At 37.8% G+C, this 27,471-nt stretch overlaps 1 protein-coding gene across 2 annotated transcripts; it reads left to right on the top strand.

The window, feature by feature from the left end:
* The first annotated feature begins 122 nt into the window (after window positions 1-122).
* Window positions 123-27,070, top strand: LOC127456479 (pyruvate kinase PKM-like). Of its 2 annotated transcripts, none has more exons than XM_051724996.1 (11): window positions 123-280; window positions 11,610-11,788; window positions 12,204-12,295; window positions 17,950-18,081; window positions 18,515-18,701; window positions 18,936-19,206; window positions 19,356-19,506; window positions 19,920-20,072; window positions 22,917-23,083; window positions 25,299-25,480; window positions 25,946-27,070. In XM_051724996.1, exons 2-11 carry the CDS (start codon window positions 11,632-11,634, stop codon window positions 26,050-26,052), a joined length of 1,599 nt encoding a protein of 532 aa, XP_051580956.1. In that variant the 5' UTR covers window positions 123-280; window positions 11,610-11,631; the 3' UTR covers window positions 26,053-27,070. The 2 variants fall into 2 exon arrangements, with proteins under 2 accessions (XP_051580956.1, XP_051580958.1); XM_051724998.1 differs by lacking the exon at window positions 22,917-23,083 and adding an exon at window positions 22,030-22,196.
* The last annotated feature ends 401 nt before the right edge of the window (window positions 27,071-27,471 follow it).

The raw sequence follows: 27,471 nt of genomic DNA, 5'->3' as shown, positions 1-27,471 counted from the left end.
TCACGTTTCATAATCCTTCATCAGAAAGCCTTGGATTTGTTTTTAAAGACCATAAAGCTGTATGGACTGGGAGGTTATTGAAGAAACATAAACACACGTTTACGGGAGGCGTGTTTTCAAAAGCCTCACAGTGACAGTTTTATAGTTTGACGTCATAAATATCCCTCCGCGCACGTATGCTTGCGTGCTATTGACGGAAGTAGTTCCGGTACATACTTGGATCACCTTGAGCTCGCCTGTCCAGAGCGCATCAGTTACAGACGATCTCCTTCGAACGCAGGTAGGTCTCCTCATATCAGTTTCCTCAGTGATTATAGATGTATTTTATTATACTCTTCAGTGTCTACGTTATTGTGAACGGTAAATAGCTAAAGCTTTTTAATCAGTCAGAGTAGCGGTACTGATAAAATGACACAAATTCGCATTATTTTGTTCAGTCAGTGGTTACAGTTGCATTGGTAAGGTGTTTTAACTTTTTGTGCTTTTTATTTGTACTTTGACAAGTTAAAATGTTTTTCCTCGCCGTTCTCACGCTAAAGCCGTTTTGAACATCTTTTAGGATATAATGTGCATAATTTCCCCTCTGTTTATTGTTATTATTCATCATCACCTTCTACCCGTTTTCAGCATGTTTCGACTGTTACATCTGTAACCCTCATTCATCTTAAATCCATATGATTTCATTCGAATTTTGACAGAATGTTTGAGGCGCGTGCAGTTGCAGAGTCTTGCTGGGGAAAATGTGACGCAGAGGCGGGACGTGACCCGCAGCGCATCCGCCACTTTCCCCTCCGCATTTACCCGCATGACTGGACCAAAACCACCTCTATTTCCCCGCATGACTGAACCAAAACCACCTCAGTCCACTCAAATGAAGATGAGAACCTGAGGCGTTTGATCTTCAGAATGGCGCTGGTTTCTCATCCGGTCATGCAGCGTCAGGGCCCGCTTGTGCTTGCAGTTTACACACGCCTTTTATGTTTTCCTACATTCAATTATTGGTCACTCCTCTGTGCACTGAGTGAAGGACCATGTCACAATGCGTCCCTGCGGGCAGCTGAACTAACTGCAGGTTGTTGCTTTTACTACTGTGCTGTAGGCGCAGGTTGCATGGAAAGGTGCTAATTATGATTCGGGATAATGTAAATGCGAGGGAGGAAGTGGACATTTTTGATTGTCTTGCAATCACACACTTTCACACTATTGCACTGTCAGATTTTTCTTAAGTGTAAGCTAGGCCACCATTTCTATATGGACTGAACCTGTGTATGTACACCAGAAACCAAATTAGGTTTACGATAAACACTGTGTACCATTTAGTTGAACTAGAAAATTAATGCACCAAAGAAAAAAAAGCCATACCATTTTAGGGAAGCTGTTTTTTAGGTTTGCAGTGAGTACTGATGCAATATGGGATTTTCTTTCTTTAACATCCTTTTTAATTATGCCATCATTTCAACAGCTTCCACTAAAGCAACAGAAGATGCATGAACTTAACCATAAACCGAATCCTGCACATTGGCAGTGACATAAACCAGCCTTTCATAGAGCTCGCCGGGGACTTCCCAGTGGACAATTATTAGTCATAGTTCAGAATGTGAGAATAAGAGAGAACTTGATAGATCAAAGAAAGGTGAGCCCACTCTTTACAGCGGTAAATAACACCCGTTGAGCTTAAAGGGATAGTTTCACCCAAAAATAAAAATTCTGTTATCGTTTACTCATCCTAATTCCATTACATATGTGTACGACTTTATTCTGCAGAACGCAAGTGAAGATTTTTGGAATTATATCTCAGCTCTGTTGGTCCATACAATGCAAGTGAATGGTGATCAGGTCTCTGAAGCTCCAAAAAGGAGAAAAGGTCAGCATAAAAGTAATCCATAATCAGTGGTTTGTCTTCTGAAGCGATCCAGTTGGTTTTGGGTGAGAACAGACCAGAATGTGACTCCTTTTTCACTGTACATCTTGCCATTTTAGTCTCTAGGCACGATCATGATTTCAAGCTCAATTACACTTCCGATAGCACCTTCTAGTGCTCTGCCCATGCTTCAATCACTAGGTAGTGTAATCTAGCTTGAAATCATGATCGTGCCTAGAGACTGCAATGGCAAGATGTACAGTGAAAAAGGAGTTACATTCTGGTCTGTTCTCACACAAAGCCAACTGTATCGCTTCAGAAGACATTAATTAAACCACTGGAGTCTGATGGATTACTTTTATGCTAACCTTTTCTCCTTTTTGGAGCTTCAAAGGCCTGATTACCGTTCACATACATTGTATGGACCGAAAGAGCTGAGATATTCTTATCTTCATTGGTGTTCAGTAGAAGAGAGAGTGCGAAGGGATCGCATGAGAGTGAGTAAATTATGAGAGAATTTTCATTTTTGGGTGAACTGTCCCTTTAATTCAGGTGTGCACTGCAGCAAAAATGCAGCAGTAAAATGTCCTGCTGTCGCTGACCTCAGAATCCTGAATGCTGCTGCCACCTGTCTGCATTTATGCTCCAAGTCAGAGCGCCTCTTACTGGTAAAACAGCAGTCATGTGTGTCTTGTGCCCACCATAATGCTGTGGGAACCCTGTCCCTATTTTAGCACATGTAATGTGATCTAACTGCTGTGGACTCACTGCCTGTAGTGGCCGGTCCACAACTAAACCAACATGTGTTTTAAGCAACTAATGTGGGCCTGGAGTCTTAGGAGAGGCCTGCTCGTGCAGGACAGCGCGAGTGGCTTATATCGTTTATCCTCTTTTAAGGGAATAGGATTTAGAGTTCAAACTCTTCAGCATCAAAATTCATGCTGCTTCATTCTGGCCAGCGTCCCCTTCAGCTTTCTATTTGGAGAAAGTGGGTCTGGGTCACACACGCTGGGGCTCCTCTGGAGGGCTCTTGCAGGAACACAGTGCCTTTATATCTCCCAGAAGGCATACAGAGTCTACAGGTGGGTTCAGGGCAGCTCCGTTTCTGAAGAAAGGTACCTGTGAGTAACATAGGCTGTGTTAGGCCTAGACAAAACAGTAAGTAGTAATCAGAGTAGTTTGTGTTGCTGGAAAGGTGTGTTTGTGCGCTTACAATGTGTGTGAAACGGAAAGTTCACCTAAAAAGAAATTTTGTGTCATCATTCACTCATTGTAATGTTGTTCCTAACCCATATGACTTTGACTTTCATCCGTGTAATGCAAAAGGAGATTTTAGGCCATTTGTTATCCTGTCACCATTCACATTCATTTTCACTTTCACTTATGAAAGTGAATGGTGACTGAGGCTAGCATTCTGTCGAACATCTCCTTTTGTGTTCCACAGAAGGCGGCAAGTCATACTTGTTTGGAACAACATGAGTCTGAATAAATAATGATTGAATATTAATTTTGGGCTGAACTATCCTTTTAGAGGTTATTTGGATCGCAATGATTGTAGATTGTGCGTGTGCTTGGAGGTAGAGATTTCAGTGGATTGATGGAGTCTGAAGTTAGATGTGGAGGGCTGTGTGATGGATGTTGTCATGGTGATGACTCACAGGTCAAAGGAACACTTTGATTTTTCCACCATTAGGCCGAATGGTTCTCGTTGCCGTGCCAGAGGTTCTTTTATATACTGAAATAAAAAATATTGTCCTGCTGGACAAACCAGTCCTCATAGCAGAAGGAAGCAAGTTTTCTTCCAGGATAATCTTGTACTTGGCTTGATTCAGTGCGTCCTTCACAAGGCTGGAATCGGGCAGATTCGTCTTTGTGAAGGACACATGAATCAAGCCATGTGCAAGGTTATCCTGAAGGAAAACTTGCTTCCATCTGCTCTGACAATGTTCCCCAACTCTGAGGATTTGTTTTGTCCAGCTGGACAATCAAGGTGTAGGATGGAGGACCACCAGATCAACACCCTGTCATGGCCAGCCCAATCTCCAGACCTGAATCCCATTGAAAACCTCTGGAATGTGATCAGTACGAAGATGAATGGCCACAAGCCATCAAACAAAGCCGAGTTGCTTGAATATTTGTCCCAGGAGTGGCATAAAGTCACCCAACAGCAATGAGAAAGACTGGTGACACATGAAAGCTGTGATTGAAAATCAGGGTTATTCCACCAAATATTGATTTCTGAACTCTTCCTAAGTTAAAACATTAGTATTGTGTTTAAATATGAATATGAGCTAGTTGTCTTTGCATTATCCAAGGTCTGTAAGAATCTTTTTGGTTATTTTGACCAGTTGTCATTTTCTGCAAATAAATGCACTAAATGACAATATTTTTATTTGGAATTTGGGAGAAATGTTGTCAGTACTTTACAGAATAAAACAAAAATGTGCATCTTACTCAAACGCATACCTATAAATAGTAAATCCACAGAAACTGATGATTTTGCAGTGGTCTCTTAATTTTTTCCAGAGCTGTATATCTGGTTTTTTTTCTGATATAAATTGGGTTAGTATTTGTCTTTTCAAAAAATCAAAAAAACTTTGGTAAAGTGTGAGCGGCAAGGTAAATTAAAGGGACGCCAGATGTGTCTGGCGGACGACATGGCACATTATAAAATTCGAAACGATTATTTTCTATGAAGGTACACGCACCTTCAATGCTCAGCATCAAAATTCTGCAGTGCCACAGAGCGCAACTCGCAAAGTTTGATTAAATTCGACCCGGATCATGTCCATTATCAAAAGACAAAGATTATTTATTCTAGCATCAGTGGATAATATATTGTGTAGGGATGGGATGATATATCGAATTTCGATATATCACGAACCAAAAAAATGTCTAACCATATCGTAGGATAACTCGATATTTTGAAATTTGCAACATTGTTTTCTGTCCATGTGATCGTAAATTAAATGACACGTCAAACATCAATCTCTCCATCGCTTGATTTTTTCCACTACTGCACTTTTATTCTACACTGTTTACAGGGTTCACACAAGGTCCTTGAAGTGCTTTAATTTAGCTTTTAGAAATGTAAATACTGGAATACCTGGAAAATCGCCTTGTTTTGATGAAAGTGCTTGAGATTAAAATGGATCGTTTCCTCTGTGTAATGTTTCCATCAAAGATGAGGCGACTCCACTTTCAATGAATAATGTGTCTTAATATCCTTTCTGTTCTTTGCAGTCAGATAAAGTCAAAAGAAATATACATTTTAATCTCACAGCATGGGTGTGCTAAAGAAACCAATAATTTCTTGATGTTCGCCTAACCAGAACAGTGAGATGCATGTTAACCCTTAAAGTGACCGTAACCTTTTTAGCATTTCTTATACACAATGTTATTACTTGTAAATTGTACACATTATTTCAAACAGTGACGGATCACATCATTATTATATATACAATTTCATGGTATAATACTAATTAATATAATGTAGAATTTTTATATTTTTACAAAGTTACATTTTCATTATGATGATGGTGAACAAATTATTAAAAGATAAAATATACACTTTCACATACTTTTTTCATGACCGGTTCTATTGCTTGTTCTCCACCTGATCAGCCTGAATGAACCCCACTATTTTTGAAAGCTTGTTTGTGATCTTTTCTTTGAGAAACTCTTATTTAAACTTTGAGTATTTATATTGTGTATTAAAGAACTTTTTATTATGATGAGAAATTCTAATGTGCATTTTGCAAAAAAATTTCAGGAAATAAAAAAATTCCGTAATTTTGTCATTTAGGGTGTTATTATATGGAATCGAGATTATATAGAACCGTGAACCTCATATCGAACCGAATCGTGACAACACCATATCGCATATCATCCCATCCCTAATATTGTGTATATGTATCTTTCATATAGCCTTCAATGTATGTTCAGTTACAAGTATGTCGTTTTGTGGTTTGACAGCTTGAATGAAAGACATTCAAGGCTACATGCAGAGAAAAATTACATAATAAACTTTGCCAGTTTCACCAGTTTCATACACTAACCTGCAAACTCATCAACGTCACTTTGTTCATTCTTGAAGTGCAAAAACCTTTGTAACTTTGGATTGCCTTCTGCTGTGCTGCTTCAGCTCATCGTGACCGGCTTCTGTAAATGTTATATCACCCTTTTGTAGTCTCCCAAAACTATAACGGCAGGCTGTTAAACAGAAGGCCAACTGAGTGAAATGGAGATCAAGCAGATTAGGCTTCTAATTTAAATATATCAATAAAATAACATGCTGATCAATAATCGTTATCCACATTTTGACATCCCTAGTCACCATGTACTAAAGCCATTCCACCAGCATGGTTGAGCACGCGCCAAGTCATCCGGGCTGAGAACGGTTTGTAATTGTGCAGTGCCAAACTGTGCTCAAGTGGAAATGTAACCAGAACCATTCCTCATTGTGCTCAGAACCGTTTGGCCCGTTGGTGGAAACGCACTTCTTTACTGGGCCAGAGATATGACCCTTCATAGCTGTGTAGCCTAACTGGAAATTTTGGGTTCTTTTTAGTTTCTAGAACAATCAGTGGACTGTACATGTTTATTCAAAAAAATAAGCCACAAGAGGCTGTGCATAACATTATTAGCCTAACTATAGGCTGTTTAAGGTTGCCAAAAAAACATGTGGCATTCACTTCCTGTCAAAAGCTGACCTTCTGTGTCCTGGGTAGAAATGGCAAAAACCACAACTTGCATCATTTCCTGTAGTGTCAGGAAGTGGATTCTACACCCTTTCAATTTGAGTGTCTCTGCCACACTGCACAAGGGCTTGGATTTTTCCACCCTGCCCCTCTTAGTCATCGCATGACTACGTGGGGAAGAGTGTGTGTATGTTAGCTGTGATGTGAATCTCCTCACGTACGGATGCCCACTATGACATCATCAGAGTGGAATGCATTGTGGCTGCTGTTACTGACCATAGTGAAATTCTTGTGCCATGCGGTGGTCTTGGCACATGGATTTACATAGTGTAAGCAACCACTGGCTGTAATTACAATAACTTGTGAGCATTTTAGCACACAGAATAGATTGCTGTTGTTTTTAAATGTTTAATTTTCAAGAAAAGGGGTACATCTCATTTTAGTTATGGGCTTTAATTCAGCATATGACTCCTTTCATATTGTGACTTTGATCTGTGTGTGCTTCCGTGAGTAACAGAGCTGTGATTGGTTGAATGTCACACATGCATTGTCTTTAACTGCCCTTGAGGGCGTGTGAGGTGGATTATCTCTTTTTAATCGTGCTTTTGTAATGTCCGCCTTAAGATACAGAATTCGGGTCACCTCAAACGCGCACAAAGTCTTGACATTTCGTGTTTTGTTAGTGTGGTTGGATTTATATGATTTGGTATGGTTTTAACCACTGGGAACAGGCATGTCAGTCTAATGTCACATTCTTATTAGGGCTGGGCTATATAGCTACAAAAATTATATCTTTATTTTTTTCAGTCTATTGATGATATTCGATATGTATCTTGATAATAATGTATTTGCTCTTTTTTTTGTTGTTGTTTTTTTTAAAATCAGCGGAACCATCGTTTCATCCAAACAGCTGTTGTAGCCAAGTAGATTCAATATTTAAAGGCATTGAATAAAAATGTATTTAAAAATAATAAAGGCATGTTTCCCAAAGTTTTTAACTAATTTTCATTGATATGTATTTTTATATTTATATTATATGCACATTTGATACATAGTAGCTTAATAAAAAGCAATATTTACCTTCATATATTTTTACTAAAACATTTTTTTCTGAATGAACAACTACTCCATTTATTTATGGAACCCAGTTGAAAATTGCATAATACTAAATTTATGCCAATTAATTAAATTAATCGTGTATATATAAATACTTGTGGAGAAAGCCCCTCAAATAACAATAATTTAATAGATAATGATAAAATAATTATAAATAGTTATTTAAATAATTACAAATAAAATGTCAATTATAAAAAAAATCAGATAACAAAAAGTGGCTTTATATTGTTTATTTCCATTAGGCCTGTCGCGATGATTAACCATCTGTTCGTGGTTATTTTATCTAACGACGATTATTGTGCACTTTAAATTCCGATCACATTTTAATGCACAAAATAAGGGAATTTTAAGCGAACATACAGTGTGATTGTCATGAATGGCGCTTTTGAGTTGAACTCTGAGCCGCACCACGGATGTCAACTGGAGGAACAGCTCCTGTCCGGAAGAGCATGTGAAATTTTCAGCGAACTGATGCGCACACCGTCAGCGGAGGCTCGCGCTGTTAATCGTCAGCCAAATTTCATAATTGTGACAGCCCTAATTTCCATATTATTGAACACAAGCCAATTCATGGCCTACAGTTCACAGTAGGGATGTACCGAAATTTCTGCAACCGAAAATATTTAGCCGAAACGGCAAAAAAATAATTTTCGGTTTCGGCCAAAATTGTTTTGGAGGGCCGAAACCATTGACTGAAACTGTGATGTTTAATTAGCGCTTCTCCGATGATGTTTTTTGACAGTGTCAGCGTCTCCCATTTCGTGCACACAGCTTGGTTAAGCTACAACAGGTAAACATGTCTGCAGTGTCGATGCACTTTACCGTGACCAAAAAGGATGCTAAAATAGCTAAATGTAAAATTTGTTCGGCTGAAATATTGAGAAGAAGAACTTTAGTAAAACCAAGCTGGTCGATAACCTGAGAACACGACACCCTGAACAACATACCGAGTTCACCAAAACAACAATGGCAAAGAAAAATCTCCCCGGCCCCAGCACACCGAGGGGGCCAATGACAACGCCAAAGGCATCACTAAGAAAATAATGGAATTTATTACCTTGGAAGATCAGCCCTTCTCAGTAGTCTAAAACATAGGGTTTCGCAAGTTGATCGAACACATTGAGCCCCATTATACAATTCCGAGTAGACGTTATTTCTCAGATGTGTCTGCCAGAAATGTACGCCTTTGTTGCGAATCATATCCAGGAGCTCCTGACTGCAGACATCACAGCCATTAGTTTTACTAATGACATTTGGAGCTCAGACGTCAGCCCCACTATTATGCTAAGTCTAACAGCTCAATGGCTTGAAAACAATTTCAAATTGCAGAAGGTTCTGCTTCACGCACGTGAGTTTGGGGGGTCGAACTCAGCAGCAGCCATTTCAGAGTCATTTTGCAGTATGCTACAAACTTGGCAAATTGATCAATCAAAAGTGCACGTCATACTCTGGGACAGTGTGAGGAACATGGCGAAAGCTATGGAGGACCTTGATCTGAAGAGCCTGCCCTGTATGTAACATACTCTTTAGTTAGCTGTCAACGAGGGAGTGCTGAGTCACCGCAGTATAGCAGATGTGATGGCTACAGGGAGAAAAATTGTGGGCCACTTCAAACAGTCTCCTCTAGCATACTCACACTTAGCAGATTTACAAAAACCATTGGGATTGCCAAAAAAAAGGCTTCAGCAAGATGTCACAATGACATGGAATAGTACATATTATTTGCTAGAAAGCCTATTTGAGCAGAAGACATTCCTGGCTGCATACCTAGCTGATAATGATCTTCCCGCACAGATGTCAAATGACAAAATGTCAGTGATACCTATGAGTTTACCCGACTGAGTTTTTTGTTTTGTTTTTATAAGGCCTTCAGATATTATCATGTATTCTTTTTTCACAAGGTAATGGAAAGACATTTATGGAACATAAAAAGGTAAATTTATTAAATTACATTTTAAAATAGATAAATATATCTATCTTTTTATTTGAGTTTTATTTGATATTTGAGGCCTAAATAATTAAAACCGGTGCATCACTAGTTCACGGCAATCCATATTGCAATTGAATTTGTCAATCAGTTGAGATTTATTATAAGGGCTTTTCTAAGGATGCATCACTGTAGACGGACGCTTTTGGAGCATCTCATTTTGGTTGCTTTTATTGGTCGACCGATATGGGTTTTTTAATGGCTGATGCTGATATCCAGAGAGCAGGGTGGCCGATAGGCCGATACAATGCCGATGTATAACGCAATTTAATATAGTAAACAACATAAACAAAAAATTGCAAAAAAAAAAAAAAAAAAAACAGAAAAAAACTCTTTAGTACTATATTTACTCAATTTCACACAAAAGTTTAACTTTGTAAAAAAAAAAAAAAAAAAAAAAAAGAATCTAAAAAAATTATATTGCATTTTAAATGGCAGTTTCTTCTGATTTCTGTTTAGTCATCAAATTTTAGTAATTGTTAATATATAAGAAGGAAATAACAGTACACACCGTAGTCCAGCAACCATAGATGGCATGTCCACGTTAGCAGTCGCATTTTCTCAAATACCGAATCAAACCAATTGTACATACAATGCACAGTGAATAAGACATTTAATTATAGCATACATGAAGCGCTTTTACCTTGAAGTTGCACCAGAGACTATGTAGCAGAGACGGGCCACTTCTATTAAAATGAATGGGAAAAATTTGAATGTCCAACTGCTGCCAACGGTCAGCGGATGTAGATAGGAAGTCCCGCCTTACAGGTAAAAGAAGCATGTCTTAGTCGCTTCACATGCAAGCAGCTGATTGTCAGCCCACTCAAGAAACAAATCGGCCAAACGGGAAAGTCTGGCCAAACTGGATTTTAAATCCAGAAATAATACTAACCACATGGTGTAGAAGGGTTTGCACTCCTAAGAGCATGTTATATTTAATTTATTAATTGATGTTTTCACTCAAATGTGGAAAAAAAACTTTGTTAAACTTGTAGACTTTGATCTCTGAGATATCTGTATGATGTCCATCAAGGCTGCATGATGGATTGAAATAATACGGAAATCGCAATATGGCCTTGCACGAGTACTAAGCTGCAAAGGCTGCATTTTAAAGTCTGCAGTCAATGCTTCGGACAGCGCTGCGCGAGCGAGTGGTGCTCTCTAGCGGGAGTAAGCGGAATACGCCGAGCAGCGCAGCAATTTTAGTTGTTTATTATATTACAATTCAAATAGCAAAATCTGTCAAAATGATACCTTCCCAAATGCTGGCTATAAATGCAGTAGCTTGAAACAAGTCACAGATCAAAGCAATAGTCCGTGATCTATCTGAATCGTCATAATGGTAAAGAATGAGCAGTGGAGGTTTGTGATTTCTCTCATTGATATACATATGATTAGATATGAGTGGTCCATAACTGTCTCGTCTGTAATAAATTTTTATGGTTGTTCATAATACTTAATGTCAACGTAAGTTAGTTTCATATAGAAAGTATCAACTTATTTGAATGAATATTATTCTTGTATTTCTGTGACCTGAAGTCTGTTGCATATCTTCCTCTATACCACACCCCTCAACTCTCGTTGCTCACTTACATTGGATAGAGAGAGGGGCAGAGAGTCCACATGTTCTAAATTACAGAGGAGCTGGCATGATGGTAAATCTAGCTGACTTTAATTGGTTTGAACTTCTTAGTAAAAAAAATTTCTTTATGGCTCCTGGCACTGTTTATGTCATTAAGCTGAAATCAATGTCTTCATGTCCTCAGTGCTTAGTCTTCAGTCATTAGACGTCTCTGGTTGAGCGTTTGTCTGTTTGCAGTTGTGTTCAGTCCATTATGAGACTGCTGATCAACTGAATCTTTTAAACATGCATACATGTAAGACTTTAACTGATCATGTAGATGTCATCTCATTGGCCTCTTTCTTTCTGTCTCTCTCTGTGCAGGACATTACCCGTCACTTCCAGCATGCCTCACACTAAAGCTCAGGATATGGGCTCTGCCTTCATCCAGACTCAGCAGCTCAATGCTGCCATGGCCGACACCTTCCTGGAGCACTTGTGTCTGCTGGACATCGACTCTGAGCCCACCATCGCCCGCAACACTGGAATCATCTGCACCATTGGTAAGTGGACGTTCACACTCCGATGTTCTGAAAAAATATCCTAAGGGCAGCTTTAGACCTTTGTTTTCAGGTGCAATCTGTAATTTCTTTGACCTTGTAGGCTGTTAATTTTACTGCCACAGCACTTTCAAACATTAGACAGCTTTGTAATTCAGGAGAAATATAATGCAAGAAAATGCTTTGGAGGATTGTCAATTAAAGGTTTAATAATACAGATCCAGTCTGATTAGTGCCTCCAAGTTTTCTTATTGGCTATCATGTGCGGGCTGCGGTCAGGGTTTTTTTTTATTTTCAGAAATTAGGGCGTCACGAAGACAGTTATTTCAGTGATATCCGTCAGGTATTATGGACATGTTATGCGTGCATTATGTTAAGACCAGGATGTGATGGTGTATTGTGTGTCATGTGACCTCAGGTCCAGCTTCTCGCTCTGTGGAAATGCTGAAGGAGATGATCAAGTCTGGCATGAACATCGCCCGAATGAACTTCTCTCATGGCTCACATGAGGTAGCCTACATATAATTAATCTGTGCTTGTCTTACCCTCTTGCTTTTATTTCATATATCCAGCATTAGTTATGCTGTTGATGTGTAGGCTATTCACTCTGCCCAAAATTATGCTAAAAACGTCTATCTAAACATTTATAAAGCTCACAGTTTACAGAACCATGTACGTGAAATTCCTCAAGTCAAGTTTGTAGGCTGAAAGAAACTGTTAATTCATTCAGCCAGGATTAAAGGCCTCAGAGACTGTGGATTAAGTTACACACTAAGCCCTGCCATTATAAATAGTTTATCTGCTATTCTAGTGGAGAGTTTATCACATCTGAGCAGCGTAAAGGTGTGGAGGTTCATAAAGGACATTCTAGAGAGCTGCTGTATATGAGACTAGTTTCATTGGTACAGTGAATTTCTTTTGCTTTAAAATTCAATAAACATTATCTAAAATGTTAAAGTGTGTCATGAATAGAACCTGCTTGACCTTATGGCCTGCTTGGAACCAGGTCTTATAACACATCTGCAGAAAGGTCAATTCAGCGTAAAAATGTCCTCAATTCATTAGTGGAACTAAGAGGGATCAGCATTTCAAGAACTGCAGGTCAAAGGTTAAAGTTTTAATGGATGTCAAGATGTCCCTCCTGTTTAATACCAGGAAGAGAAGTAAATGTTTAATTCATATTTTCAGTAAATGAACATGTACATTTTATTTTTCCACTTAAATAACAAACTGAATTCATGGAACATGTGGAATTCACCTACTTTGTAGAACCTAACTAACTAAAATAAATTTGAAAATGTAATTCTCTAAATGTAGTTAAAAAGGATTCTTGTTAAATTATCTTAAGTCCAAGTTTCGTGCATGGACTAGTTTTCGGGCTCATTTATCTCTTTGTACCTGAAACTCGTCCCTAATCCTCCTTCACTCACCTGGTGTTGAAACAGGCCTCAGGGTTTTGGGTTAAACTAATTCATTCTTATAGTACAAACATTTCACACTCTTAATTAAACGGTGCTTGTGTCCACACAAGGCCCATGTGTGGGCTGTTTGCCCAACAGTATGATCTTGAGTTTATGTAGAGGTCAAGCTGTCTTTAAACGGGAGCTTATGAAGGGAAAGTGATTGATAGAATTTTGACCCAATTACATTTCATGAAACCATCATCACAGAGCATGGTACTTATCTAATCTGCTTTTATTATTTTATTAAAATCTTTACAGCATGGTCATTAAATAGCTTTCCATGAGCTACTATCACACATGCACGCAAACTCTAACCAATAAACTCTGTATTCGGTCACATCACATGCAACCAGGGCTGGAAAATGGGGGGGGAGGAATGCAGGGGAACGAAGTTTCCAGAGTGAATTTCGTGGGGAACAACGTTCCCGTTCAAACTGGCTACATTTGTTAGGGGAATATATAGTATTTCTAGCTTTTGTCCACTAAATAGCCTATAGAAGCTTTGTGGTTTCCGCACATAAATGCGTGGGATCTTCTGTGTCTGTGGTTGACCATTGTGAATGGCCAGAACACATTCACGCAACAGATTGACAGATGCACACGGGATCCGTGACAACCGATCCAAACATGCACTCAATTTACAAATCCACGTACAAGAAGAATGCACAAATATACAGGTTTCTTTGCTCAGAATATCATCCACAAGTACATTAGTGTGTGTAATTTAATGCACAAATAAATGCTGAGCCGTTTGTATTGGTATTCTTTGAGAATGTCTGTTCTGCAGTCTTGACACACACGTGCAATGCTGGGGGCGTGGCTTAGTGTGGCTGACAGCAAATGCCCATTCATTAAAATGAAGAGAAATATCCAGTAGATTTGGCTATTATTTTTTATGAACAAAAAGAAGTGTTCTGTTTCGAGCAAGAATGTTGATTTCTGAAGTGTAATGTGGTTATAGATTACAAAGATATAATCTCTATAATCTGAAGTGTTTTGTTTTATTTTAATTTTTTATTATTAATAAAATTCAATTGTTATCCATGATGGCAAAGCCCCATTTTCAGCTGCCGTTATTCTAGTCTACTTAGAAAATAATTTTACATAATCCTTAAGAAATCATTTAATATGATAACTTAGTACTAAATTAACATTTGTTTTTGTTAGAACGGTTGTGCTACTTAATGAAGTGTGGAAATCGCAAAATAGTGTCTTTTTGCAGCTGAGGTATTGCATTTTTTTTAGTTACTGTACAGTAAAGTTACTTTACACTTGCAATTTGAATTTCAGTTTTAAAAATAACCAAAAAGAAACCTATTTCTCCTCAAATTCATCAGTCTGTTGTTATTATGAGAGATGACGGCTATTCCATGCACTTTAGTTTTGAAACAATAAAACAAAATAGATTTAACTGGGACGGAGAAGTGGACAACCCAGATGCATAACAACAAGAATACAAGTACATCAGAGTCTTTAATTTGAAAAAAAGACTCTTCGCAGGTCCTAAACTAGCATCTTTAATGAACATATGCTGAAGAGTTGCACTGCTGAAAGTAGAGGATTCTTGGATGAACAAAGTTTGAAGAATACATAATTTATTTGCAAATAAATAGTCAATATTAACATTATAAATTAACATTTTTTTTATTTTATGTTTTATTATTTTTAATCAATTTAATTCATCCACTTTGAACAAGTTGTGAAAAATAGAGAGCCCCCATCCCCCAAGTCAATCTCGGTCATTTCCACCACTGCATGCGACATATACATAGGTAGACCTGTTGCGATTATTAAATAAGTCTGATCGTGGTTATCTGAGGCAACTGCGATTATTGGGCATTCAAATTCCAATCACACTTTATTGCCCAAATAATGGAATTTTAAGCAAATGTACTGTATAAATGCCATGAATGTGCCGTTTGTGTGTCATTCAGTTGAACACTGAGTGTCACTGAGACACACCGTGGAGGTCAACAAGCTCCTGTCCGGAAGAGCGCGTAAAGCGCTCTGATGCGCGCTGTCAGCAGAGGCTCGCGCCAAACTCGCACAAAAATATAATTGAACAAGTATAAGCTTTGATAGTGAATGCAAAGTGCTCTGGTTTCACTTTAAATGCTCGTGTAATGGCAGATGTTCCTGGTTCATACACGCTGTGTTAATGACACGCAGTGACAAAGAGGAGACGGTGCACGCTTACTCTATTTCTGTGAAGTGATAAAATGATCAAAAGAAATCTAAGGTTTTGCTTCATGACCAATAAGGGCTCATGGGTTTAATCAGAGCATTTAAATGAAGTGAAGAAATTGGGAAAGAAATATTTTACTATTGCATAATAATAATAATAATAATAATAATAATAATAATAATAATTTTATATATATAATATAATTATTATTATTATGATATATACGTATATACAGTATATGTGTGTGTGTATATACACTGGTGGCCAAAAGTTTGGAATAATGTACAGATTTTGCTGTTTTGGAAGGAAATTGTTATTTTAATTCACCAAAGTGGCATCAACTGATCACAAAGTATAGTCAGGACATTACTGATGTAAAAAACAGCACTATCACTATTTAAAAAGTCATTTTTGATCAAATCTAGACAGGCCCCATTTCCAGCAGCCATCAATCCAACACATGAAGTTCCTAAACGTAAGTTCGGGAGAATTTAGAGCATGAGTTGAAGCTGCTTCCTCGAGCCCCTTCACCGTGGACAGCAAGCCAAATAAGTTTAACCGTAATAGATTAAAGTTTATATGGGCAAATGAACTCGTGAACTTATTCTTGAGTACTCATGCTAAATTGTTCATTTGGTACTATAAAATCACTTGCCATTATATCAAACACAGCTGAAAGCTATTTGGTTCCTTAAATGAAGCTTAAAATTGTCTTTGTTTGTTTTTGAGTTGCCACAATATGCAATAGACTGCATGTCTTAAGGTCAATATTAGGTTTAAGAAAAAAAGAAATTGTTTTGAGGATTGAAGGCTATACAATGCTTGAAATTGCCAAACAACTGACGATTTCATACAAAGGTGTACACTACAGTCTTCAAAGACAAAGGACAACTGGCTCTAACAAGGACAGAAAGAGATGTGGAAGGCCAGATGTACAACTAAACAAGAGGATAAGTACATCAGAGTCTCTAGTTTGAGAAATAGACGCCTCATGTCCTCAGCTGACAGCTTCATTGAATTCTACCCGCTCAACACCATTTTCATGTACAACAGTAAAGAGAAGACTCAGGGGTGCCGGCCTTATGAGAAGAATTACAAAGAAAAAGCCACTTTTGAAACAGAAAAACAAAAAGAAAAGGTTAGAGTGGGCAAAGAATCACAGACATTGGACAACAGATAATTGGAAAAGAGTGTTATGGATCTTAACCCCATTGAGCTTTTGTGGGATCAGCTAGACTGTAAGGTGTGTGAGAAGTGCCCAACAAGACAGCCACATCTATGGCAAGTGCTACAGGAAGTGTGGGGTGAAATGTCACCTGAGTATTTGGACAAACTGACAGCTAGAATGCCAAGGATCTGCAAAGCTGTCATTGCTGCATGTGGAGGAGTTTTTTTTTTTTTTTTTTTTTTTTATAAATTGTAATAATTTTTCACATTATTAATGTCCTGACTATACATTGTGATCAGCTGAATACCACTTTGGTGAATAAAAGTACCAATTTCCATAAGAGCAAAATCTGTATATTATTCCAAACTTCTGGCCGCCACTGTGTGTGTTTGTGTGTGTGTAATATTATATATAATATAATATAATATATATATATATATATATATATATATATATATATATATATATATATATATATATATATATATATATATTTTTTTTTTTTTTTTTTTTTTTTTTTTTTAATTATAAAAATGAGTTCAAAAACAAGTGTAAATGTTAAGTTGACCAAAATGAAAGTTGACCAAAAAGAGACATTTGAAGTATTTAGAAATATTTTTATATCTAAAGCATTATTTTTCATGTCATTCATAAGTTTTTAAAACCTTAAAAGGAAATCATAGTTTATCCCTATTGTATTATTTGATTTATATATTTGAAGTTGTATGTGTATATGTTGTATGTTTGAAATATGTAAAAATGACAAAAAAAACCTTAAATATGACAATTAATCATGAAATCCCTTAACGAGATAATCGTCACAGCCCTAAAACAAACAATTAATCATCATAATCGCAATTATTTGTTTGATATTCATCAGCCAAATTTCATAATTGTGACTGCCTTATCCATAGGTTTGTGTCTTAATTTCTATGTGAGAATGTGTTGTCTAGGTAACCTAGTTTTGCTTGTCTAGACAAGAGCTTTAACCGTTGCTTAGTTGCATGTGTGTTTGAGTGGGTTAAAAAAGAATGTTAAAATGACATAACCAGTGTTATCAGGGAATAATCATACTAATGCATGTCACTCAAGTGCACGTGTACCTTTTTCTGTAACACAAATAACATCTCCATTTGTGCAGTTTAACATTTAGACTGTGATGTGTTTCAATTGGTCTTGGATATGTTCAGTGATAAGATTTACACCACACCTGCAGTATGTTTAAATGATTATTAAACTAAAAATGCTAATGTACTGAAGCATTTTCTTCTACAGAATTTCATAATTTGAAATCTGAACTTGTTTTGTTAATGGCTGTACTGATATCTTCTTTCTCTCTGTCTTTTAGTACCACGGTGAAACTATTAGAAATGTGCGTGAGGCTTGTGCCAGCTTCCAGCCAGGCAGCATCCAGTATAGGCCAGTGGGCATCGCCTTGGACACCAAGGGACCTGAGATCAGGACCGGTCTCATCAAAGGGGTGAGTTTACTTATTTCTGTTCCATATAATGTGTCACAGCAGTCTCTATTTGCTATGATACAGATGAGTGACAGATAATTGGAAAATCGAATTTACAAAATCAGTTTTACGGTAATTTATTTTTCAAAATGGAATAAACGGAAGACACAGATTTTTGTTGTATTTTGCCAGATATTCCTGATATTATTTTCTGAAAGGTCAGTTACGTCTGACGGCAGTGTGTATATGCAGTAGACACACCCATCTCTGCCATTTATACAGAAATTGCTTATCCCATGCTAATCAATGGTAAACATTACAGACGTCCCTAGTAATAATTACTTTACAGACACATCCGAAAAGGGCTTTACTGTGATATCTTTTGAATCTCAAAAACTTGCCCCTAGTGTATTTGTTTTCACAGTTTTAATTAGAATTTGTCTATCTGCTCCAGAGCGGCACAGCAGAGGTCGAGCTGAAGAAAGGAAATAAGATCAGAGTGACTCTAGACGATACTTTCATGGAGAATTGTGATGAGGATAACCTCTGGCTGGACTACAAGAATATCACAAAGGTGGTGGAAGTGGGCAGTAAGGTCTACATTGATGACGGGCTTATCTCCCTCCAAGTTCTGGAGATCGGTGAGTGGTGAAGTTCTAGTATCTTTAAACAAAAACTTGTCCTTCATACGGTTCCTCTTGTGGACGAGGGCAGTTGCCCAGAATAAGCTGCAGATAGGAGCTCATGACGATAATCAAAAGTCTGGCTTCAAGACAGCCACAGTAACCAAAAAAAATAAAAATAAATGGTATTGTGACTGTCTATGAGGGGGAAATTGCTTTGTCTGCTTGATGGATGAATGAGCTCTTTCTCAGGCTCTGACTATCTCATCTGTGAGATTGAGAATGGTGGTTCTCTGGGCAGCAAGAAGGGTGTGAATCTGCCCGGGGCTGCAGTCGACCTGCCTGCTGTGTCAGATAAGGACATCAAAGATCTGCTGTTTGGTGTGGAGATGGGAGTAGACATGATCTTCGCTTCCTTTATCCGCAAAGCAGCCGACGTGCATGAGGTCCGTAAGGTGCTGGGAGAGAAGGGCAAGAACATTAAGATTATCAGCAAACTGGAGAACCATGAAGGTGTGCGCAGGTGAGCTGATTAAACCTGTTTTTACAGGTGTGTACAAAAAGGTTGGAGAACAATTCATCTGTTATATTGCTGACATTTTGGGTTGTCCCAAACCCAAGATGCTTAAAATATAATGATTTATATTTTGACTGCGTCTCTATATTTGTCAGATTTGATGAGATCATGGAGGCTAGTGATGGCATCATGGTTGCTCGTGGTGACCTGGGTATCGAAATCCCAACAGAAAAGGTGTTCCTGGCCCAGAAGATGATGATTGGTCGCTGCAACAGAGCAGGAAAGCCAATCATCTGTGCCACGCAGGTCAGCTGTCCCGAGATACTCCCGTATCACCATGCATTCTTGTACTGTTCCAGAGGCAAAAAACATTATCTACCTCTGAAGGGTTTAAAAGAACTTGAAATGGTATTTCTATTACATTTTAGCCTCTGTAATGTGACACATTTTGGAGTGACTCTGCATATTCATCGAGAAATAATGGTTATGAAAGCAAACATGTTTTTACTTTAGAATAACATGGACTGATGAATTATTCACAGCAAGGCCAGGGACATTTTAGTATTTTAGTAGTATATAGGATTAATGTTGTCTTTAATTTTTCCAATGTAAGTAAATGTGCAAATGTTCTTACAATTGTTGGTTTTCCAGAACTAGTGAATAGGACTATGAACAACCAGCTACAACTACTTAGGCTGTATGTATATATGTGTGTATAGATGTTGGAGAGCATGATTAAGAAGCCTCGCCCTACTCGTGCAGAGGGCAGCGATGTGGCCAACGCAGTTTTGGATGGAGCTGACTGCATCATGTTGAGTGGAGAGACAGCAAAGGGAGACTATCCCCTGGAGGCAGTGCGCACCCAGCATATGGTGAGAGCGCCCCCTACTGACTAACCCCACTAACACTGTCAGAAAGACAGTTTAACATTTTACCAGTTTACCTAACTTTATAAATCCCTCTTATAAATGCACACTAATTTTAATATATATTTTCATACCAACCTTGGATATACTAATACTAACCTTACCTTAGTACCTCAGATATTTTAATATTACTACATGCTTCATTCTTGTCATTCTCTTAGATGCATGTGTTTTCTTTATATGCTGGTTTTATTTATCTGAATTCTGCATTGTGTCAGGGTCAGTCATAGAAAACAGCCATTGGCTGAAGCTCATGGTCCATTTGAACCCTTTTTTGAGATTATTTCCTTTCTTTTTTTAATTTTATTTTTTTATCTGCCAGATCTTGATGAGCTAGTTAAATATAATTTATATTACTCCAAAACTGCACTTTGCTTTCTGTTGACAGTTATTTGCCAAGTGCATGTTTGTCAAATGCCCTGACATTACAGATATGGCCATTAACTCCCCAACAAGTTTCAAACAATCTTTATAAGTTTAAAGAATAAGTTCACCAAAAAGAAACAAATCTATCATCTACTCACCCGCATATGTTGATCCAAACTAGGGATGCACCTATATGGAAATTTTGGCCACTACGATAACCAATATATTTGCCTATAAATCTAAATCTGGATATAAATCTACATTCTGTGTGCCTGATTACAAAACAAAAAGCTCTGCTTATAAAGCCACTTCAAATGAAATCAAACATTTACAGTGGAAAATTGCTTTTATTTTAAAACAACTTCAAATGCAGAAAGGAACCTGCAAGGAAACATCTAAATCTTTCTTTTCCCATAATCATTTACCAAATCTAGCCTACTTTGATTTACTTAAATTAAAACCCTCATGGTGAGTGGTGTGTGCCTGAAAAAGCCATAATTTATCGGCTTTAATATATTGAACTAATTTTCTTATCGGACCGATAACTTTAAAAATTCACATTTATCGGCTGATACCGATATGGCTGCAGATATATCGTGCATCCCTAATCCAAGCCTTTAAAAATGTATTTTCGGGTGGGGGGGGCCTGGGTCGCTCAGAGTATTGACGCTGACTATTACCCATGTAATCGCGAGTTCGAATCCAGGGTGTGCTGAGTGACTCCAGCCAGGTCTCCTAAGCAACCAAATTGGCCCGGTTGCTAGGGAGGATAGTCACATGGGGTAACCTCCTCGTGATCACGATTAGTGGTTCTCGCTCTCAATGGGGCGTGTGGTAATTTGTATGTTCAAGCTCGGTTGAAAAGCAGCATGCTTAATGTCTTATTTATAGTCTTCGTTTCCACCTGCATGTTCCACTTGTGTGATCTCCAGCCATTTTCTCTCTTTATGTCATCATCTGACTGTATTTTCTGACACTGAACATTTTGTCTGTAGTTTTTTTTTTCTTTTTCTTTTTTTCTGCAAAATATTGTTCATTCAGCCCTGATATCCCAATTCAGATTGATTTCTTTTAAAATCAAGAACACAAATTATTTAAGTGATGATCTGAATATTCACAAAATAATTTAATTGTGATATTTTGCTATAATTTATATTAATTTGCATTTTGTATGATTTACTGTAAGAGAAACACTTGGATTTGTTTTAATGTTCGTTTTGTTTTCTCTACTAACCTTTTCTTCTGCACCTGTGCTAATATCCTCCTTTTGTTTCCTTTTTCTCTATGGTGTGTCTGTCTGTCTCTCTCTCTCTCTCTCTCTCTCTCTCTCTCTCCCCTTACCTCCCTCCCTTCAATTTCTTACTCCTTATTCACACTTGATCTGTTCATTTTCACACTTCTTTCTATCTCTTTTATTTCTCACCTCCTCCATCCCTTCTGTTTTTCTTCCCATCTCTATCTGCTATTATTCTGTTCCTTGACTCACACTTCATCTGTCTCTCTGCTCTGTTGTGCTTGTTGCATTGTGTGCTGTCAGATTGCTCGTGAGGCAGAGGCGGCCATGTTCCACCGGCAGGTATTTGAGGACCTGCGGCGCTGTACGCCCCACTCTACCGACCCCACCGAGGCCATCGCCATCGGTGCCGTGGAGGCCTCATATAAAATCCTGGCCTCTGGGTTTATAGTCCTAACGGGGTCTGGCAGGTAGGCAGGCGGCATGAAGATAATGTGGAAAATTATGGAATGCCCAACGTCACAGTCAGAGAGTAGGGAGAATAGGGACAGAGGAGGACTGGAAGAGAGAGAGAGAAATGAGATGCATGGGAAACTGAGAATGTTTATGTATGTTGGCATTTGTATGTAACCTTAAAAGGGTGAATCCCTCAAAAACATTTTTAGGAAAAAATTGTAAAGAAAGAAAATATATTTTGCATAGACTTTTTTATATAAAAATTTAAAAGGCAGTACAACATATCCTACCATGATGATGATGATAATGTTGTTATTTTTTTTATTATTATTCATATTACGGTAATGAGAATTTGAAGATGTAACTGCACAATGCAAAAGATGTAAACGTTCCTCAATTGGTTCTTAATTTAAGCAAGATATGATTTCTTTATTTAATTTGATTTTGGGGTGAAATATGACCTTTATGTTCGTGAAAGGTGTCATGAGATTCATGCAAAAGGAATTGGGTTATATTCCATGTATCTCCACATTTCCAACCAAACGTAATAATTTTTTTAAATTGGCTTTAAAAAGTTTGAAAAGTGGTGGCAAAGTACAGATCAGGACTAGCGTAAACATTCTGGTACATGTCTCTCTTTCTATATCGCTCTCTCTCTCTCTGTGTGGTTGATAGTATGATTGTGTATAACCCCTCCATTCCCCCTTCCTCCCTCCACCGGGTGGTGCTGTCAGATTGCCCGAGAGGCAGAGGCAGCCATGTTCCACAGGCAGCTGTTTGAGGAGCTGAGACGCTCCTCCTGTCTGACCCATGACCCCTCAGACGCTGTTGCCGTTGGCGCCGTTGAGTCCTCCTTCAAATGCTGCGCCAGTGCCCTTATAATACTCACCGAGACTGGAAGGTAAGAGGGGAGGGGCCTGAAGTGAGACAGAGCACAGGTAAGAGGAATGGGGTGGAGGGTTATGCTTCTAAGTGTGTTGCCTGAAGGGAAAAATGTTGGTGTGTGGAAGGGACTTGAGGTGAGATGTGATGGACTGAATAGGTAATGTGAAGTGGGGTGGGTCCTAAAGTAGTTAGCCGATTGAGCAGCTGAAGTGAAGTGTAAAAAGGGTAGGATGAGACCTCAGGTAGGTGGAATTAGAGAGACATGCCTTCACTGGCTTATTAGTTCTGTTCATTTATTTTCGTTCCCTGACCCTTTTTCCCTTGAATGTATGTGAAGAGTGTGAGCTGTGAGTGTCTGTGGACTGCAAGAGAAGAGCAAGCAGAATAGATTGGTGTACAGCTTTAACATTGTTAATCTGATTTATGTTCATATACAGTTCTCTGTATTAGTGGGGTGGGTTTAAAGTGTAGGTAACTGGCACATGATTTCTAATAATAGTTGTCCTTGACCATGTTATCTTTATAGTTAATGTGATAATAGCTAGTGATCGACTGATATGAGGTTTTTTTAATGGCCAATGCCAATATCCAGAGAGCAGGGTGGTTAACAGGCCGATACAATGATGATATATCACACGATTTAATATAGTAAATAACATAAACATAAAATTGCTAAAAAATTAATAAACTCTTTAGCACTATATTTACTTAATTTCACACAATACTTTATCTTTGTATAAAATAATCTTTAAACAAATATTATAAGATTGTATTTGAAATGGTAGATAGCAGTTTCTTCTGATTTTCTGTTTAGTCATCAAATTTTAGTAATTTATTTGCACATGAAGAAATTAATATATTAGGAAGACAGAAATAACAGTACACACAATAGTCCAGTAACTATGGATGGTATGTGTGCATTAGCATTCACATTTACTTACAAAAGACCAAATCAATGCTGGATTTGCTTAAGTTTTGTGAAGTTTGTTTATTAAATCTGTTTAAACGAGGTATCCGCATATTTGCAGACTGTATATGATATTAGTTTTTTGCTCTTTGCATTTTATCATTAGAAAAGACGGTTAAGTTACAGGGTACTGTTGAGGAGAGAGAGGGAGAATTAAATGGGCGAGGAGGGATGTGTAAAAATATAGTTTTCCCGATGCATCGCGATGATCATATAGTGGAGTAATCAGCAGCAAGATCCTTTCACTGCGAGTAAAAGTTGTTTAAAGACTAGATCTGCGCAGCCATTTTTATTTTTATTTTTTTTAAATCTCTTTAAATACCTTTTCTGTTATCTATATTCAGTTGTTGATTAAAAACAAAAAAATAAACATTTAATTCTAATCATGCTGAGGACAGATGAAATAAAGCCGTTTGAGTCTCTCTCATTAGCATGCGTTTATTTACAGACGTTCTTTACAGAAATGCCAGTTTTCTAAGTGACAGTACCGGTTTTTAGCACCTGTTCAACAAATCAATGTAAATACCTGTAAATAGTACAAATTATGCAATTAAACAATAAACATGCAAAAAAATATATGCAATATTTATTGATTTGAAGACAATTTTTTTCTTCATTTTTAAAAAGCTCAGATGTGATTTAAATTATAAAAAACTAATAAAATATAATTAGTAAAATTCAATTTTCATAATGTACCTAGTTAGAAGGTCCCCTTTACAATTAACAGTATTATGAATTATGAATTCACCCATATGAATTGATATCGAATTGAAAGCTTGAGAATGCTGACGAGCACTTAACATTATGAGCTCAAACGCATCTCATCTATCACGGCTCTGATATGTGCGTTTAAGTGAAACTGTGTTGCACACCGATCTATAGTAAGACCAGTGTATTAGTAAGACAATGACACGTAACAACAAAATGAACTGTGAATTGTTGTTTACATGTCTCAGACGCTCCTTCACATGTAAGCAGGTGATTCTTGGTGCCCTCGCACCCTTAAACTAAACTGAACTAAATCGGTCAAGCTGGGGAAAAAAAAAATCTCTAATATCGGCCGATTTATCGGCCTCTGCGATTTTATATATTTGTCGATCACTAATAATAGCAATTATATGGTCTGCTCAGAAAGTGCCACAAAGACACACTAGCATAGTTCCTTAGTGCCTGACAGATTAAAAGTATATCATCTGGAAACCATCTGCTTCACAGATTGTTTCTATGGTAAACAAATGTTCATCAACAACTTCTGCTTGTCCAGGTCTGCTCACCTGATTTCACGGTACCGGCCCCGTGCCCCAATCATAGCTGTGACCCGTAACGAGCAGACAGCCCGTCAGGCTCACCTGTACCGTGGTATCTTCCCCATATTCTACAACAATGCCGCCCATGATGTGTGGGCCGAAGACGTAGACCTGAGAGTCAACTTCGCCATGGAAGTCGGTAAGAGATGGAGAGAGAACATCATTGTGGTGGTTGCAGATTTGGGCTTTGTTTTCACTGCACACAGCTTGAATTTGTTTTTGAAATCCAATTTTTAGTGATCAACATCTGTTTCTTCAGACAGTGTCTGGTATTGATGAGGCACATTTGACTATATAAGTGATGGAGGCTTTACTGTATTTTGCACTTTTATATTTGCATACTACTAAAGAAACGATTAAGTCTATATATTATGAAATTAAATGTTGCATCCTGGATGATAACTACTAGAATTCCAATCTTGAGTTTAGACTAAAACAGATTTCAAAAAATCAAACTGTAAAATCTGCTTTTATGTAAACAAAGTCTAATAGTTTGTGCTTATCCAGTACATAACAAACCAAAATCCTCTATTGGACTGTAAATTTGGCTTGTAAATGTGACCGCATTTGTTGACCACAAATTCTTTCCACCTGTCTGTTTCAGGTAAGGCTCGTGGATTCTTCAAGACTGGTGATGTTGTCATTGTCCTGACCGGTTGGCGCCCAGGGTCTGGCTACACCAACACCATGCGTGTCGTTCCAGTGTCATAAATGTTACGTGTCTGAACCACACTTCTCCATTTTTCTTCCATTGCTCCCCTCCTGCCCCCCTTTTTTTTTTTTTTTTTTTTTTTTCGGGCTTTCCGGACCAACTATACGTTATCATTGCTTGGGTCCAGGCAGTAAAATTACAGAAGCCTGACTTCTCCAGCAGGCCAGTGGACCATCATCACTTAGATGTTTTATTCTCACCTGATTGGTTGTTCTCACTTTATATTTACTTTCCAGTCTCAGTGGCACATTAGCCAACTATAGTCTCACGTTTATCCACAGATGTGTTATTCCGCAGAAATTAAACCAGAGCGGTCTGTCTGCATGCCTGTTTAAGCATAGAGACGGGTAGGGAACTGTGATTGTACTGTACAAAACATTCCTTGTTTAGAAAGCACATCCATAGAACAAACAGCAGCTTTGTGAAATTCCTAAATTGCATCCGGAACATTTCCAACATTTTCCTGTCTCTCTGAGTGGCGAGGGCTCACACATAACTCTGGTTTTTGTGGCGTTACTCTGTTTGCTCTATTTGCACAGTATTTACACTCCCAAATGTGCTGCAAACTATGTTACATTCTGTGTTATACTTAACTGTGAGTGCATATTTTCTTTTCTTTCCCCAGACAGGGCAACCAATGCTATACATAAATATATTTTTGGCTTACCCAAGAGAAATGTTAATGTTGGAATGCCCACATTAGTTCAATTAAATTGATTCATTTGTGTGTTTAAGAAGAATAAAATCATGGTTGAAGATCGTTTCAGGAAAAACTGTTTTCTCTGAGCTGGAGAGATGAATATTGATTGGGCAGCAATGGTCACGTTGCCCCCTCCCCATCAAATGTCGCACTTGTTCCTGTTTGCTGCTCCAGAATGTTTGAGTGTGTGTGCGTGTGTTTAGGTCTACCTGCTTTATGTCGCTAAGTGCAAGATGTAATCATAAATGTAAGAGTAAACTATAGGACCATTCTGAAGTGTTATTCAAGAGTGAATTAATAAAGGAGTTGAGCACCTGTCCTCTCTACTGTTTTATTAGACATCTCTGATGTAGTGAATTGATCCACACTGTAGCAAAGTCTATTGAAAGCTGGGTGTAATTACAAATTAGTACCTGTAATCTAATTACTTTTAGGCACAAAAGTAGTGTAATTTATTACATTTTAAATTCTTGTAATCAGATTACAGTTACTGACTTTCAATAAGTGATTGCTTGGGTTACTAATATTTCTAAAATTTGTGTAATTTAAAATGTGAATTCTTATGTTCATGTACGTCTGTCTGTGTTTCTGTGACAGTTGAAGGGTTACTTTTAATTAAATTTGCTTAATTAGAAAATTAATAATGTGATTACATTTTCAATGAAGTGATCTGATTATAATTGTAAAGTACTTTGTAGTGGATTACTTTAAGTAACTT

This window comes from Myxocyprinus asiaticus, chromosome 18 (assembly GCF_019703515.2).
Source record: "Myxocyprinus asiaticus isolate MX2 ecotype Aquarium Trade chromosome 18, UBuf_Myxa_2, whole genome shotgun sequence".
Lineage (NCBI taxonomy): Eukaryota > Metazoa > Chordata > Actinopteri > Cypriniformes > Catostomidae > Myxocyprinus > Myxocyprinus asiaticus.
This window is presented reverse-complemented; position numbering and strand designations above follow the sequence as displayed.